Source organism: Bombus affinis, chromosome 4 (assembly GCF_024516045.1).
Source record: "Bombus affinis isolate iyBomAffi1 chromosome 4, iyBomAffi1.2, whole genome shotgun sequence".
Lineage (NCBI taxonomy): Eukaryota > Metazoa > Arthropoda > Insecta > Hymenoptera > Apidae > Bombus > Bombus affinis.
The window spans coordinates 15,140,865-15,156,519 of record NC_066347.1 but is presented as its reverse complement, the minus strand read 5'-3'; the positions used below and the strand labels follow the sequence as shown (position 1 = coordinate 15,156,519).

Here is a 15,655-nt window from a genome sequence, read left to right as displayed (position 1 = left end):
TATATCGGTAAGCGCGAATATTTAGTGAGATTATTTTTAGCGTTAGTTACATGTTTAAGGCCATTATTAATGCTAATTAATACTATACTAATTTTTTATTAAATATATGTGTGCAATAAATATCTGGTTACTTGCATTTACATTCACGAATCGTTTTGAAATTTTACCAATATAGTGACGATAGTTGTATCCTATTACAGTGCTAAAGAAATATCAATAAAATTTCTATGAAAAGCGTTGGAATATTTTCATGAGCCACTGTATGTCTATTGTAAGCGAATTTTTGTAAATTGTGTAATAAAAGGTAATATGAAGTTTCCTTAATTTCATATAGTCAACACAAAGCATTTTTTCGTAACGATCTTCATTATAAAAAAAGTTTATTATTCGTAGCTGAGGTGGCGCGTGGTACATACATGAGGTTTCCGACTACAACAAGTCCTATGATTTCACTCAAATACTATGTACAGACATGGGTCATGTTGTAATATTATTATTTAATATTAATTAACATAAGTCAACTTATACAACTAAATTATTACCCATTACGCTATGATCTAAGATATTAATGTTCAAAAGATTCACTTTCACGCAAATCTTGTACAACGTTAATTGTCACATGTGTTATCTTGTAGTACGCGTTCTGTAGTGCAGTATAAACATTTTCTATTTAACAACGTATTCTCGCGATATTCGGTTGTCATAATCGGAGAATTCGTTTAACCTTTCTATAACAATGTTCAGTCGCTGAGGAAGGGACAAACTTTTTTTCTCGCCGAATATACTTACTTAATGCTTAAACTCTCCTAAATATACGACTACACTTACAGTTACGTACACTCAAAAACGTATCGATAGAGAAAGTGTCACAAAGCGAGCACTGATTGAATTATTAAAACGAAAAAAAAAAAAAAAACTAGAAAAAAAATTATCAGGATCATCTGGATTGTAATAAATATTACTTTCGTAAACATCAAAAAGGAAGTGAACTAGTTACAGTACTCATACCTACTTTCGTTCACAGTATAAAAATATCTGTGTAATTAGTACCTACGAAAATCGTTGCTCTAGTATCAGATAAAGTATACGCAAGAACGTTTTTCTCGCTCTTTCGCCGTTATTGAGGTTTACAAAATATTCGTATTCAATTTTTTTTTCTTTCATTTCGCGCTAACCGCTTAATTGAGCAAAAACGAAGAAACTTAATGGACATTTTTATTACTGGTGCGTATTTCAACTATTCTACGTACGAAAGAAAAGCTTCGTTTGCAAAGAAGTAGAATTTTCCAGGAATATCAAGAGAGATCATAAGAATGAAATTAGATAAGAAGAGAGATATTACATAATGGACACCTTCGACGTTCCCGTGTTTACACTTTCCCGAAGGTCTAATCTATCATCGAACTTCTTTCTTTCCTTCCTTGAGTATTCGCGTCGAACAGAAGAATCGTAAATGATAAAATGGCACCCTGAGTTGAAGAAGCACGGTTTATGTAAAAACGCTATATAAGTACCTAAGGCGTTAGAACAACCTTTTTCTTCGCCTTGCTGCCCGTGTATTTCAAGGACAAAGCATTATAGTTGTGGAATCGTTTGAACAGTTCCGTGGAATGCACTTTCATCGAGGTATAATAATGTAATTTGCATAATGTCGCAAGAGCGGCAAACCCCTTTGTTTTCTTCTTCGTTTCCTGTTACGAATGCGACGCCCTCGTAGAATCCTTTTTGACGGCTGACATGCCTGTCGAATTCGTCACTTTGTAAGCGTTGCCCTTCACCTCGGCGGGGTGTTTATGAGTACTCGTCGATGATTTCCTCGGGGGTTTGGTGATCTGCGTCGTAGAAAGACCGCTGACCGGGTATTTATTTCTGCTGGATGTTCCACCATTGCTACTTCTCGCGCCGTTCTTCGTAGACGTTGAAGAAGTCGTCTCAGCAGGATGCTTTGGCATCACGAATGCTTTCGTCTGCTTCAATAAATACCGATCGTTACACAACGCCGATATCAGCGGCAAGTCCAAGTTACGACTCTTCTCACGAAGCGTCCGAATGTCCAACATTCCGTCTTCTTTTCCTTCTTCGCGCTCTTCCATCGTGGAGGCTTTCGACGTCTTCTTCGGGGAAGAAGATGAAGAAGAGGCGGATGGAAGTGGCTGATTCTTCTCGAGGTTCTGCAAATAAGTAAAACAGTTGAAATAAAACATTTGCATCGGAACTATCTAGAATTTGTGTATTATATCTGATATATTTATATTGGCAACAGATATCTTGTTTCTTTACTCATAGAAAGAATATTCGGGCTGAAGAGTATATTAGTCTTGGGAAGATCAACGGAGTCAACAACAATTTGTGTAATTTATCTTAAACATTTTATTTCTTTAAAGCTCATGATATGTATCAAGATCACATGGGAAATATATGATATTTTTTATTCTTATTATTATTATATTATTATTATATTTTTTAATATTCATTTTTTAAATGTTCAAGAGGGTGGCAAAGATACATATTTAATAACAAAATCAAATGAAAAGACTTTGGTGTTGACTTTTAAAATTGTTCTTTTATAAGAAGGAAATTTAACTTATCATGATTTCCCTGTAATTTTCATATTGTAAATAGTGACCCAATCTCACTTAAAAAATAAAGCAGTAATTTATACTATAATAGCAGGATAGTGTGCTATAATACAATACCTGTATTTCATAAGGTGGTGGTGGCGGAGGTGGCGGAAGTCGACGATGCTTCAACTGCGGCAGAGACTGCAGCTTGGTACTGGAAGGCGAATCGAAACACTTCAAAATGTTCTCGTCGCTTCTCGTTCTAGAGAACGCGTGGAGCGTATGGGGATGAGCTGGGGCCGGTGGTTCACGTCTAAGACTCTGACTGCCTGCCGACGAACAAGTAGCTCCACTATATAGCGAGCTTGTACTAGCAGCATAATGGCTACTCAGATTACTATGCGGTAAGTAATTGTTAGAACTTGTGTCGCTGCTACTAAGGTTTTGATTCGAAGCGTATTTCGTGGGTGACGAGAACGAGGAACCAGGAAGGTATGGTGTGCTACGATACATTACTAACGATTTATTGTTAAAAGAGGGATAAGGAGGAGGAGGATAAGCAGCCATGGCCGCCAGAAGCGAACCCTGTTTCGCGTCGATGTACTCTTGCTTCGACACCGCGGGATCTTTTAGAGGAAACATCACGTAATCGACATCCGAATACAGTTGTTGCTTATATTGTTCGATCTGCGACCTCGCAACTTGACTCGTGTAAACGGTAGCTAAGCTGGGTGGTGGCGGTGGAGGTTGTCTGGGATGAACCATTGGCGGGGGAGGGGGTGGCGGGGGCGGCGGTGGTGTTAAGTAAGGCAACAAAACCGGACCACCTCGTGAAGCGTGTACGTCCAAGTAATTGTTCGGTCCAACGACAAGAGCCGCTACGGGAGCGTGAACTGGCGTAGGTTTCATCTTGTCACCGGGATAAGTGGGTGGTTGAATTCTAGGTGGTGGTTTCGGGGCAACCGAAGCAACGTCATTGACATTGACTTGATTGGCGTTGATGGTCTTTGAAGCCGTCAAAGTGGCGTTCATCTTGCTGTTTGCTAGACCCGTTTGTATTTTCGTGGACGTCACCCTCGATACGATTTCTTCGCTCGTCGTTGGATACAATTTAGAAATTGCTTCCTGTCGAGTGACCTCCGAAACCTCGGGATAAGGCGGTGGAGGTGGTGGTTCTCTGGGTGTTACCGCGTCGTTTCTTGGAGGCGTGGGCGGTGGTATCTGAATTCTTTCCCTGGGTGAAGTGTAAGGTGGCGGTGGAGGTGGATCGGTTCTTCGTGGTGGCAGAGGCACGAACTCGCCGCGAGTAGCATTATATGGTGGTGGAGGCGGAGGTTCCCTTTCGATGTCGGATATGTTGGGTCGCGGTGAGTTTATGGTTGCGTAGTCCATGCTTACTGGGTAAGGAGGAGGTGGAGGAAGTTGCCTGTCGCTATCGGTTCTTGGTGGCGGAGGTGGTGGGGGCATAGTAACGTAGTCGCAATCAGAGTCCATGGAATTACTAATGGTCTTTCGAGGAGGATAACGTCCAACTATTAAATCCGAAAGTTCGTCGGCCGATAAAAGAGGTCCAACGCTGGAAGGGTCACTACCATCGCCTCTGAAGCTTCCTGCGCTCAGTATGCTATTACTGCGTGATCTAGAATCTTCGAGCTGCTGATCCAGAGCTCCCGTCATGGTAGAAACAACGTTACTAACGTCCTCATCACCTTTGCAGACGCTGTAAATAGGTTCCTGATCTTCGGTACCAACATCTTCTGTATACACGTCGCTTGTCTCGGATCTAAGACCACTGTGTATGGTATAAAAACCAGATGTTACAGAAGCTTCGTCAGTCGTAGACTGAACAGAACTTAAGGCACACACGTCGCTCGCTGTAGAAGATCCGTTGGCGTCACCGGTAGGTGAATATAAATCTCCCATTCTTTCATCCTGCATCTCACTACTCCTGAGGGTATATACCCCACTAGTTTCGCTAGCAATGTCAGTACCTGAAAAGGAAATATGTCGTGTAGTACAAAATTAACATTATATTCGGTCGAGATGTAAAATAATTACTGATATTTGTTTAGTTGCAACCGAATATTCTGTGAAGCAAGGACTTAGTTAACTAACATATTTATCGCTTTTTGGTAGAATAAAAATGATTATAGGAAAAATTGCAGTATACGTGTGTAAATCAGAGATAAAAATTCTAGAATTTAAAAAGAGACAACCTTAAAATACTTTTTTTCCTTAACAAATCTAAATTATCGAAATTATTCTATTAAGATATAAGATGTACGTTTAACAAATAGTCAAGTTCCCCTCATATTTTTACCATTTGAATAAATATCATTGTATTTATTTTAACGTCTTGCTATATTCTTTTAATTCGAAGGTATACATATTTTTTTGTAAAACTTACCCGCGTATTTGCCACCTTTTTTGCACCTGTCGTAAATGGCGCCAGGAAAGCTAGCAGTTTCTGACGAAACCGCTGAATTCTGTGCCGTATGTGAATAACCGAGTTCCAGACTGGATGTCGCGGATGTACGCCGCATTCGCGGCGGTCCACCAGCAGGTGCATTCACAACCACGACCGTACTGCAGCTGCTGCTACATTGTGACCCTTCAGCCGCCGTCGCCGCGTTCGATGTCAATCGCAATGCAGCCGTTGTAGGAGTGCTGTCTGTACCATCAACTTCTGTAATTCGTGTGATAGTTTGTAAGATTGTATATATTTGTATATTACAAATATACTACCTCGTGGTAAATTTTGATATGCTCTTAAAATAATTTTACAAAATTCGTTAAAGGAGTTAAATGTTTGAAGAAACAATTACATTTTTGAGAAAAGTCTCCTCATTTTTACCCATAAAACATACCTTCAGAATTTGGTTACGGTTATGCACATAATTCTAATTATGCTTATCATTATATAATTCAATGCTTGTAAATTGTATATTCGTAAAGAGGAAATAAATTTACCATCCACAGTGGAGACTGGAGAGGACGGCATGGAACGATCCTCGACGTTTGCATTCGAGCCGTTGACAACACCGCACTGAATACCAGAGTATGAAGTATTTTCAGTAAGACGAGGCAAACATTCGGTCGAGGCGGGCGCCGTGTCTGGTTCATCCTCGCTGTGTACCCGGTCGCTGACAATTCCAGAAGTCGTGTTGGACGACGTGCTCGAGATAACAGAAATTCGTTGGTCACCGCGCGCCCCACGTGCTGTTAAACTCAGCTTGCACCGGGCAGGATACATGTAACAGTCGCGAAGTACCTTCCTCTCTGAAATCAAAAAGAGAACATTGATTTTGAGATAAGACTGCAGCTTCGTATCAAAGAGATTTCTTTTTAACGTTATACCAATTAAAATTTCACTACGTTTAATTTGAAATTAATACAAGTTTTAACTAATCAAATTGTAGACGCCACTGGAATTCGATACAATTCAAGATAGACAATTCGATCAACATGAATATTTAATCATAGATAAAGAGCAAGAAGAGAATACAAATTTAAATACAAAAGCGTTAAGGGAAGAAGAAACCAATGAAATATGACAAAAGAAACCCAAATCGTGCCGTAACGACAGGTGTACTTGGACAGTTGAAAATGACTTTTTATAAATTTATCAATAAGATTGGTAAAAAGAACAGAGGCTATTAATTTTGAACAATGTAAATTTCGTCCAACCGACCTTCCTCTTCTCGCCTCTTCGCTTCATTTACTCTAGGTGCTATGGCCATGGAGAACTGATGGGTATCTCGACAGAGTCCCAGAAGCAATTTGCTTTTATCATCGCATCCACTGTAAAGGGTGAGCTTGTCCGGCTGATCGACTGCGCGTATCTCAAACTTCTTGCGCTGCAATAGAAATGCAACAAATTAAAAGATTTCCGATACAGATATCTCATGTAGATTGAACAAGTTTGATAAGTTTCTTCGACACGAAAGAAAAGAAAAGAATTATAATCTTTGATACGTTACTTTAACAAATAACGTGTCGCATTTGGATGATTTTCGTAAGTATAAAAACAGTGAAAAGAGGACAAACTATAACACGATACATCGCACAAAGCGTAAAACTAACGTCGAAGCAAAGTTTGCCGATGTTGTTCCAGGCGAAGACACGCGGTGTTTCCTCCTCAGCGTAGACTCGCACCCCGCGAGCGCAAATCGCAAGGAGTATGCGTCCCGGACCTGCCTCGTTCTTGCTTCTTCGTAACCGATAGAGGTGAGCGTTGAGCGGCGCCTCCAGCAGCACCGCCTCCCGGATGTATTGCAGTTCTGCCTCCTCCCTCGATAAACCTCGGTTGTCCCTGTGCTGTGCCGCAAGCACAGCGAGCACATTTGTCTCGAGGCACATCTAATCCAACATAATCATTCGTTACGTTTAAATGAAAATTCAATAACTACCGCTTCCACAAATTACAACGCGCGCTCATTGATAGACGATAACTATAACGCGTAAACGCGTTGGAATTAAACTTTCCAGCCGGTATCTAATGGCCTTTACGATCGAGAGATATTAGCGCTTGAGATAGGTCTACATTCCAGCGGCTGATTCGTAGAAAAACAAATGTTAATTATCGATAGAGTATCGAAGATTTACGTTCTACCTTTTTTGCTTTCTTCTTTTTTTCTTTTTTTTTTTTTGTTTGTTCAAATACTCTACAGGAGAAAATAGTTTGTTAGTTAATTGTTCATTATATATTCGGTCTGTGGACTTTTCACGTATTTATGAGAAATTTGAAGGGCGAAAATGTATGAAGTACGTTATTACGATATTTACTAGATGAAACAAATATTTTATTTTATTTAGACTACATTTTCTTCAATTACGTTTATTCGCAGTCTAGTTTTATGGACTTTTATGAAATAGTAACTGCATATCTTAAATTGAACGAAGAAAAGCAAAGATGGGACAAGGGAAACGATGAAACTTCGATTCTTCTCAATTTTAAAATAACAGATAGAACATTTTAACTAAGGAGAGCGGTAAATACGAATGAAATACTTACGTGTGGCGGAAGGTAGTCCGTGGGCTTGCAGTATCCCACAGATCCTGCGTGTGGCCTATGTCGTTCTTCGGAGTAATCGCCAAGATCGGCTTGTAGGGCAAGACCCGCGAGTGTGAGCAAGGGCGTAACGATAGATGGTTCGTGTAAGGGATGGTGAGGATGGAGGTTCTCCACCCCACCGCCATGCCTGACAACATTGTCGCGCAGTTGCAGGTAATAGTGGTGGCGCGTCGTTTCATCGCTGAAATGATAATCAACCGGTTAGCTTCGTTTTTCTTCTACGTGATTAACTATCTTTAATTATCCAGCGACTTTTTTTTTCTTTCTTTCTTTACAAGAAACTACACATTGGGAACAAGTTCTTCCTATTAATTTGCGTGATCGAAGTTGTTCTACGAGTAGTTCGCGGTATAAAAAGTCATGAAATTTGTTAATAAGAAAATAAGTAAAAAAAAAAAAAAAAAGGAAAAGATTGTGTTATGTAAAGTTTAATTATTTAAACGTAAGCGATATTAAAAATCTCGAGCTGAAACTTTGCTTAGTTTGCTTCGTTTAGTCTTGCGCGTCCTTATTCTATTCTCTCGATTATCATTTAGACAAAAGCTGGAAGATGATTAAACTACTTTTTTGTTACGTTCTATACGCTTCCTCGAATTTGCTATAAATCATGTGACTCGTCATCAAACACGTAGATACACATATATAAATACAAAATACGAAAGTCAGACACCTTGCGGCAGAACTTTCCAAACTAATGTACGATCAGGTTATTACAACACAGTGTCACGGTTACGTGTAACCTTGGACGGTAGTTGTGCCATAAAAATAGTTATTTACAAAACTTGGTACGATTAGCGAACACCATCTATTATCTGATGAAATAACAACGAAATAAGGAACTAATTAGCTTCGAATCGTCCGCTCACTCGATACACAGATATATATATTACAAAACAATCTTTTCAATCGCTAATAATGTTAACAAATCGGACGCAAGCAGAGATTATGTAATTCGGCCATTGCGAAAGCTTAATCGAAAAACATGATATTTCACGAGCCTTAATTGAAACACACGTCATATGATCCAGGAATTCTCATTAGCTAATTGATACAACATAACGCAATCAGAGTCCCTCTAAGGCTACAAAGAACAACTGCAACAAAATCCACGATTTACCGTATGCCGGAACACGTGATATCAAAACAGTCATCTAGACATACACAGTGTAATAGAATAATTATCGGGTGTTGAAAATAGAAAAGAAAAATATCTGCTATCACGTAACATTACGTTAATCTTGAGTTGTTGTTCGTAAGAAGACCCAGTACAGAAGATCTTCGCCAGTGTTGCGATAATTCCCGTACACGTTTTTGCAAACACAGCGAACGAATCGTCTTGTATCTTGAAATGTAGCGAAGAACTTTTGCGACAAATTACATGCCCCAGGATTGGGTTCGTCGGGTAGATAATGAGCCAAAACGCGCTGCCCATGTCGTCAAACAGTATTTAGAACACTAAAAAATTAAACTAAAACTAGTTATGAAATGGTCTGTCCAGTTGCCGGTTTTGAACCCGATAAAAATTCTTTGCACTGAGACGCTTAGATAAAATCTAGAAGATTTGTACGCTACTGCGTTTATTCGAAATTTAAATCGGTTCGTCTCTAGGGACAACATAACGTGGAATTAATCTTGGCACGAAAGGACATATTGCAAAAAGAATGTAAAAGAAAATGTTTCAAGCAACGCGCTAGTATATTCAAACAGAAAATATGAATTGTGAGACTATACTCTTTGCGAATATAGGCTCTTCTTGGGTTACGTGGTAGATCCACTTTCAAGAAACTAGTCGCAGAGACCTGTGCCGAAAGACACATCGTCATGCAATTTCGCGTAATGATAAACAATGCGCTCGTAGCGCTTGAATCCTTGCAGATTCGCAACGTCACGTTCGACATATTTTGTACGTGTTACGCATAACCATACCGACCCCGTAAATCTGTAGAACGCGAACTCCTAAATTCGCGTGCTGTAAGTTTAATTCTCCGCGCTTGATAATCTTCTACGGTTCTTCGAACTTTGTGTCGGGAATACTATCGATTCAAGCTAATACAATTTTCTGGAAAAGATATCTGTTATCGGACGTTTCAGCGAACTTGACATCGCGATAGAATTTCTCGAATTCAATAATCTAATTTTGTTTAATAATTTCTTGTTCAAACGTCATCGTGGAAATATTACTCTGACAGAGGGATCTCTCAAGGGATCTTCAAGAAGCATAATTTTAGTGAAAAACTTCAACACGTAATATACGTAATATACGTAACTATATCTGGCGAACGCGCAATTTCCACGTGAAACGCAAGAAATACAACAGAAGCGTGTAACAGGTTAGAAATGTCCGGACGAATCAAACGGAAAGCAAGTCGGCAGATGCGATGAAAAAGATTAAGAAAAATGATCCGAGCAAGGGAAGAATTAACGAAAGGTCGACTGGAGTGTTCGATCGTCCTCCAAGCATGTTGGTCCTTTCACGAATTAAACCCTCGTCGACGCGGACGTGCGGTGAATGCGGCGTGGCTGGATGTAAATCACGGGTTTCGAGTGGAAATCAGAAAGCAACTACGGATCGGTATAATTACCGGGACGAATGCTTTCATTTAATGCGTACGGTCTATCTATCACGCGCCACGTAATAATTTATAATTACAAGAGTAGGTAGCACTTAGCTACCGGACAGGAGTCGAGATTTCGTTTCGTGAGAGGGAGATCCCAGCCACCCTTTTTTCTTTTCCTTCCTGCTTTCTTTCTTATTCTTTATTTACCACCCACCTGTCTTTCTCTTTCTCTTTGAGGAGAACGATTCTCATATATAGGGTGTTTTAGAATTAAAAAGAAAAGTTCATAAGGAGAGGCTAGACCGAACCTGATAGAAATTCGTTAGTTTGATTTTATCGTTCTAAATTCCTACAAATGATTTTTCAACGTACTCTGCGGTATTCCTTGTACGAACGTTAATTTTGATCAATTAATCGTTTTCTTGACAATTTAGATCAACTAGATAGGTCTTCTACAAGACCAGTACATAATTATGTGAATACGAATGTACAACGTATATTGTGATATTATGGTGTTCTTCCATTCTTTTCAATCTCTTTTCGTCCGATGCGTTTAATCATTCTACTACAATTAAGAAGCTTTGACAATATAAATTTTAGACGAAAGAAGATCCGTCTAATCGCTTCCGTGAGATTTCCGTAAAATTGCAAGTAACGGGTTATACATGCTCATATTGCCTATCTAGGAATGTATTGTTTAACACGTATTACGCTATAAATTTTAACACCAGTTAATATAATAATATTATCTATAATATTCTCCCAATTATGACAGGAAGTAACACTATACGTATACAGTTATATCCATCTACGTATTATGCGGTATATCTCATTGGTACTTCTGGTAATGTTCATACTTATAGCAAAGCACAAAATGAAATATACTGGAAAATGAAATTACAATGGAGTTTGATAATTGCGATTCATAAAAATGCAAGTTTTTGGACTGGTGTTTTTTAAAACGTCGTTGATGATACGGTTCAATCCTGTCAGATTTATAACGGTACGTACGTGTAATAGCTAATATTATGAAACGTATTATTCAAATATTAATTATTCAGAGCTTTACGAACAATTCACAAAGACAATGACTGTATCACGCGTTACTTGCCTTCCAACGCTAAAAAATCCACACTCTAAGAACCTTCGTTCGTAAAAACTAAAGCAACAACGAATGTGTGTTTGTTTTATGTAAAATATTTCTCTCGTCATTCCTTGTCACCTCCTGCTCCATTAGTTGGTACTTTTTTTACTGAATATACCGAAACATTCTGTATGCGTGTCGTACCTACCACACGTGTACGTTCAACAGTGTGAAATTTCATTTCTCTTATTCCTCCCTTCTTTTCTCATGCTTCGACTTATCGTTACATCCTCACCCATCGTCCATGTATCAACTATTTCTCTCTTCCTCGATCTTGAGGACCCTGGAAAACCAGGAACCCTTATAACCGCGATATATCGCGGCCAGAAGAAAGCAAGGAAAAAAGAAATATAGAGACCCGATGGACTATGTGGGTTTGGCTGTTTAGCCAGCTACGATAGCACCAGAGTAGTATTTGAAGCGGAACGCTAATTACTCCGATTAATTCTGCGATCCATTTGGGGGCCTGTCCGATAGCCGGAGCGTTCTCGACTAATTTAGCTCCCTACCAGTGGCCAGCCTCTTTCGAGTGAATAATTTGTCAGCCAACGAGCGTGGATCCGACTACCGGAGTTTTTATTCCCTTCCTCACGAATCTCGAATGACCATTCGATTCGATAGACCAAGGTAGAGTTACTTGAGTCAGAAAGATATTTCAGTGAAGCCAATTAATTTGTCACGTGGTCCGCCAAATTCGGTTATGAACAATTTTCGAGCGATCTACGTTTGAAAACAGACTGTTTAACTCGTTACTGGCGACAATCGTAATTTTCTACACGTCGAAAGGAAAAGGATTCGTTCGCGTTAATGTTAATTCAAATAATTGAATTACTTCATTTTTGAAAGATATTTCGTTGTTCCTTTTATTAGTATCCATTTTAACCGTAACCATATGGAATCATTTTCTTATTGTATTCCATAACCGTGTCAAAGACTAATAATGTCTCAAAATATACAACAAACTCGATTACTCCGCGAAAATTTCAAAATGCAATGTTAAAATATCGAAGCTTAGACGACTCGATCAACTCTACCACCTTACTACGTACGTATATAGTTGAGTTCGTGCTGTGACTTGAATGTTAGAACGAATTAAAAGGTATCAGGAATGGCGTTAGGTAATACAGAGGTGAAGTTAGTATCGATATTAGCTGATACTGGCATGGTGATTATGTAAACCGGCAGAATGTGACTACCTATTGAGAAATCTATGTGTAAGCGTTACCTTAGGAGCAATGGTGTGTCGACGTAGTAGCGAACGCGAAAGTAGAGGACGAAAGCTGGTCTCCCGCTGCTGTCTAAGCCCTGAAAATCATGAAATAAAGGTGTCATGAGATCGACTTCTATTATACTTATCGGTTACTTATATTTTCTATACTCTGTTTTATCATATAATTTTCTTACTACAGCGTCCAAACATTATTCTCGCAGATTACAAGATTTCAATGACCCACGGTATTTGACCTTTGTGATTACTAATTTTTGATAGTCACCTTTGCGCTTTGCTTTACTCATTTTCACCTTCCACTACGTTCAAACTAACTCCAATCTTACTTGCTAGTCCTAAACGAAATATCAAAATTTATATTTACAAGAAGGAATTGTACGAGTTCTAATTAAATAAATTTATCAAACAATGTACGAAACAAATTTGAAATAACAGGAAACGTTTCATAAATTTATTATTCGTATTCTAATTACTCCTCGGTCTGAGCAATCGCTCGATAAATTGTATCATAAAATTTGAGTCGTGTGCAATCCTAAAATCGTTCTTATTTCGCGAACGTACCAATTGTGAATCTCTGGCAACTTATGTTCCATGAACGCCGTAAACAAATTGTATTCCGATTTTACTTTTATTTTATTTCAGTGCGTATATTCTAGCGACCGTGTATCCTAGAATATTGTAACATGAACGCGTTGAATCAACACAGAATTCATCCTATTAGCCATAATCCAACTTTTCTATACCTTCTAAACAGTACCGGTAACCAAGACAATGATCTGTTTTCATAATTAAATTGTTTCCCCGCGAACTAGAATAAGTAACGCGACACGACGCGTCGATCAACTAAATCAAACAAAAGACTCTACTCGGATTATCCGCTCGGCGAATCGATAATACTCGAGATCGTTTTGTATTTAACAATCGCATTCGTCCGGATCGTGAACCGTTGCAGAGATCTTCACCCTCGGTCGACTCAACCACCGAACCTTCTCATTTTATTCCGTCGCGAAGAGTTGCTCGCGAACGTTAAAACTCGATTCTCGCCAAAACGTAAGGGACACAGATGGTATTTATAGAATTTACATATTAAAATCGAGATAAGCAATGTTGATGCGCGAATTTACCATTTTTCTTTCTCCTCTTCTACGCATTAGGAGGTTCGAATTAAAAGACATTAATCGATGGGGAGAGTGAAATTTTTTAGTTTTCCGATTATAGCACGGTTAAGCGTTTAATTTGCTTATTTGTATCTCAGATTCGTACTTAACTCTCGGTCAAAGTAATAAAATAACAAGGAATTTGGAATGAACGATCGAAAATATAATTCTTCTTTTATCTTCGTGGTTTTCTACGTTTCTAGTACCACGTGTGAGAAATACGCACGCCTTAAACTTTCAGAATATTAAACGTATCGACAATTACGTTACACGTGAAATTATAGTACATCGCACGCTTGCTCGAGTTTCTCTCGTGTTACACTGTGAGTCTTGATCGTTTTATGAAACAGTTAATATATAGATCGGAATGTTACTTAAACGTTCATTGTAGATTAAGAAAGTTCGCATTATTGTATAGCCACCAGTGTATTTCTTGTAAACGGAAAAATTGTATTACCGTTTTAAACCTAATACAACGAGCCGAGCGAATATTTTTAATTTACTAAACGATAGCGAATGATTTTCGAGCAACGTACAGAACATTTTTCATTAATCGCAATCGTCGTTTGAACGTCAATCGTTACGTGCACGTAGCTAGGAATCAAGTTTAACCGTGACGAGGAAAGAAAAATCGTCGCAACGTGTGGGCAGAAACCACCAAATCGTGAATATGCCCACGCGTGCCTTCCGGCCCACGCGTCTTCAAGCACAGTAGCTACTGTAGCCTGTTCCATCGAGAATTGGGATTAAACTCGGCCGTGGATCTGTGAATTTCAGTCGATACAGTTCGAGATCGCGAAATTCGAAGATTCATAACAAGATAAATCCATCGGACTCGGCATAAACGGATCACCGTTTTTTTTCATCTGTTTCGCAACTTTCGTAAATATCGATATGTTGAAATATGATTTTAATTTGATTATTCTTCATCTTTGTTAACGTTTGTAGTCGACTATTCGAAATTTGTAACGTTATTTTGCACCAAATTACCTTAGAATACGTGTATTTCAATCGATCTTCTAATTTTACTTTATACGATTTAATCGTATAAAGTTGAGTACATGTTTTGATCTGAAATTGATATCTATACCGATATAATATTTATTATGCTAATTTATCACTTTTTAGTGGTACGATAAATTACGTAACAATTATATTTGTACACAGATTTTTTCGACCAACTTGTGGCTCTATAATCCTTTGATAAAGGATCCTTGTACACAATCGCGCTGAAATTCCATTGGATAAATTAAAATGTCGAAAGTAGTTGTTCTGAAGAGAAAATAAACGATGAAAACAATTATAGGTTCATTAGTGAATATTTAAATAAATCGTATAAGATTCTAATAATCTGATACAGTGTGTAAAGATATAAATATAAACACAAATAAATATATCACCAATTAAGAGAATCTTAATAATTCCTATATTCCTTCCACATATATAATTTCCAAAATGAGTTAACTTTTGAACCGTTTCGATGACGAAAATGATGTCGAAATTGCAAGGCAAGCCCGCGATGAAAGCAAAAATATCGAAAAATCGGTAGCCTGTTTTTCCATAACACATAGTTCGTTATACACACAGCTACGACCATCGATCCGTTCCTAATTTCTTTTCACCCACACCTACACGCCCATTCGATCCATCAGAACGGTCCTCCATTGAAATTCAACAATCAGGAGAATTTCGTGGGTTTCACCCATAGAGATTAGGATGTAAAGGTGTATTAGCGCACTAATACATCTTTACTTTTCAGGAGTTGTACGGCTGCTGACCGATGATACATCATCGGATAGAGACAGACCTGAATAGGGAGAAGGCAGAGCGAAGAGAGCAAGAGAGGGAGAAGAATGTAAAAAGAAACGAGAAGAGGAGAACGTGGAGGACGACAGAGGACGAAGATGAGAGGAAAGGAAGGTTGAAAGAGGCG

The 15,655-nt window shown here is 38.6% G+C and overlaps 1 protein-coding gene across 12 annotated transcripts in view; it reads right to left on the bottom strand.

The window, feature by feature from the left end:
- Positions 1-363: 363 nt before the first annotated feature.
- LOC126915402 (protein expanded-like) overlaps positions 364-15,655 on the bottom strand; it is a 117,716-nt gene continuing 102,424 nt past the window's right edge. For 11 of the 12 annotated variants that reach the window (XM_050720041.1, XM_050720043.1, XM_050720040.1 and 8 more), the window contains 8 exons: positions 12,563-12,642; positions 7,576-7,816; positions 6,645-6,920; positions 6,253-6,418; positions 5,532-5,840; positions 4,969-5,247; positions 2,697-4,552; positions 364-2,171 (listed from right to left, as the gene is read on the bottom strand). In XM_050720041.1, the coding sequence (XP_050575998.1) occupies positions 1,695-2,171; positions 2,697-4,552; positions 4,969-5,247; positions 5,532-5,840; positions 6,253-6,418; positions 6,645-6,920; positions 7,576-7,816; positions 12,563-12,642 (3,684 nt within the window). In that variant the 3' untranslated portion in view covers positions 364-1,694. The remainder of the gene's footprint in view (positions 2,172-2,696; positions 4,553-4,968; positions 5,248-5,531; positions 5,841-6,252; positions 6,419-6,644; positions 6,921-7,575; positions 7,817-12,562; positions 12,643-15,655) is intronic. The other variant, XM_050720051.1, reaches the window with a different exon arrangement.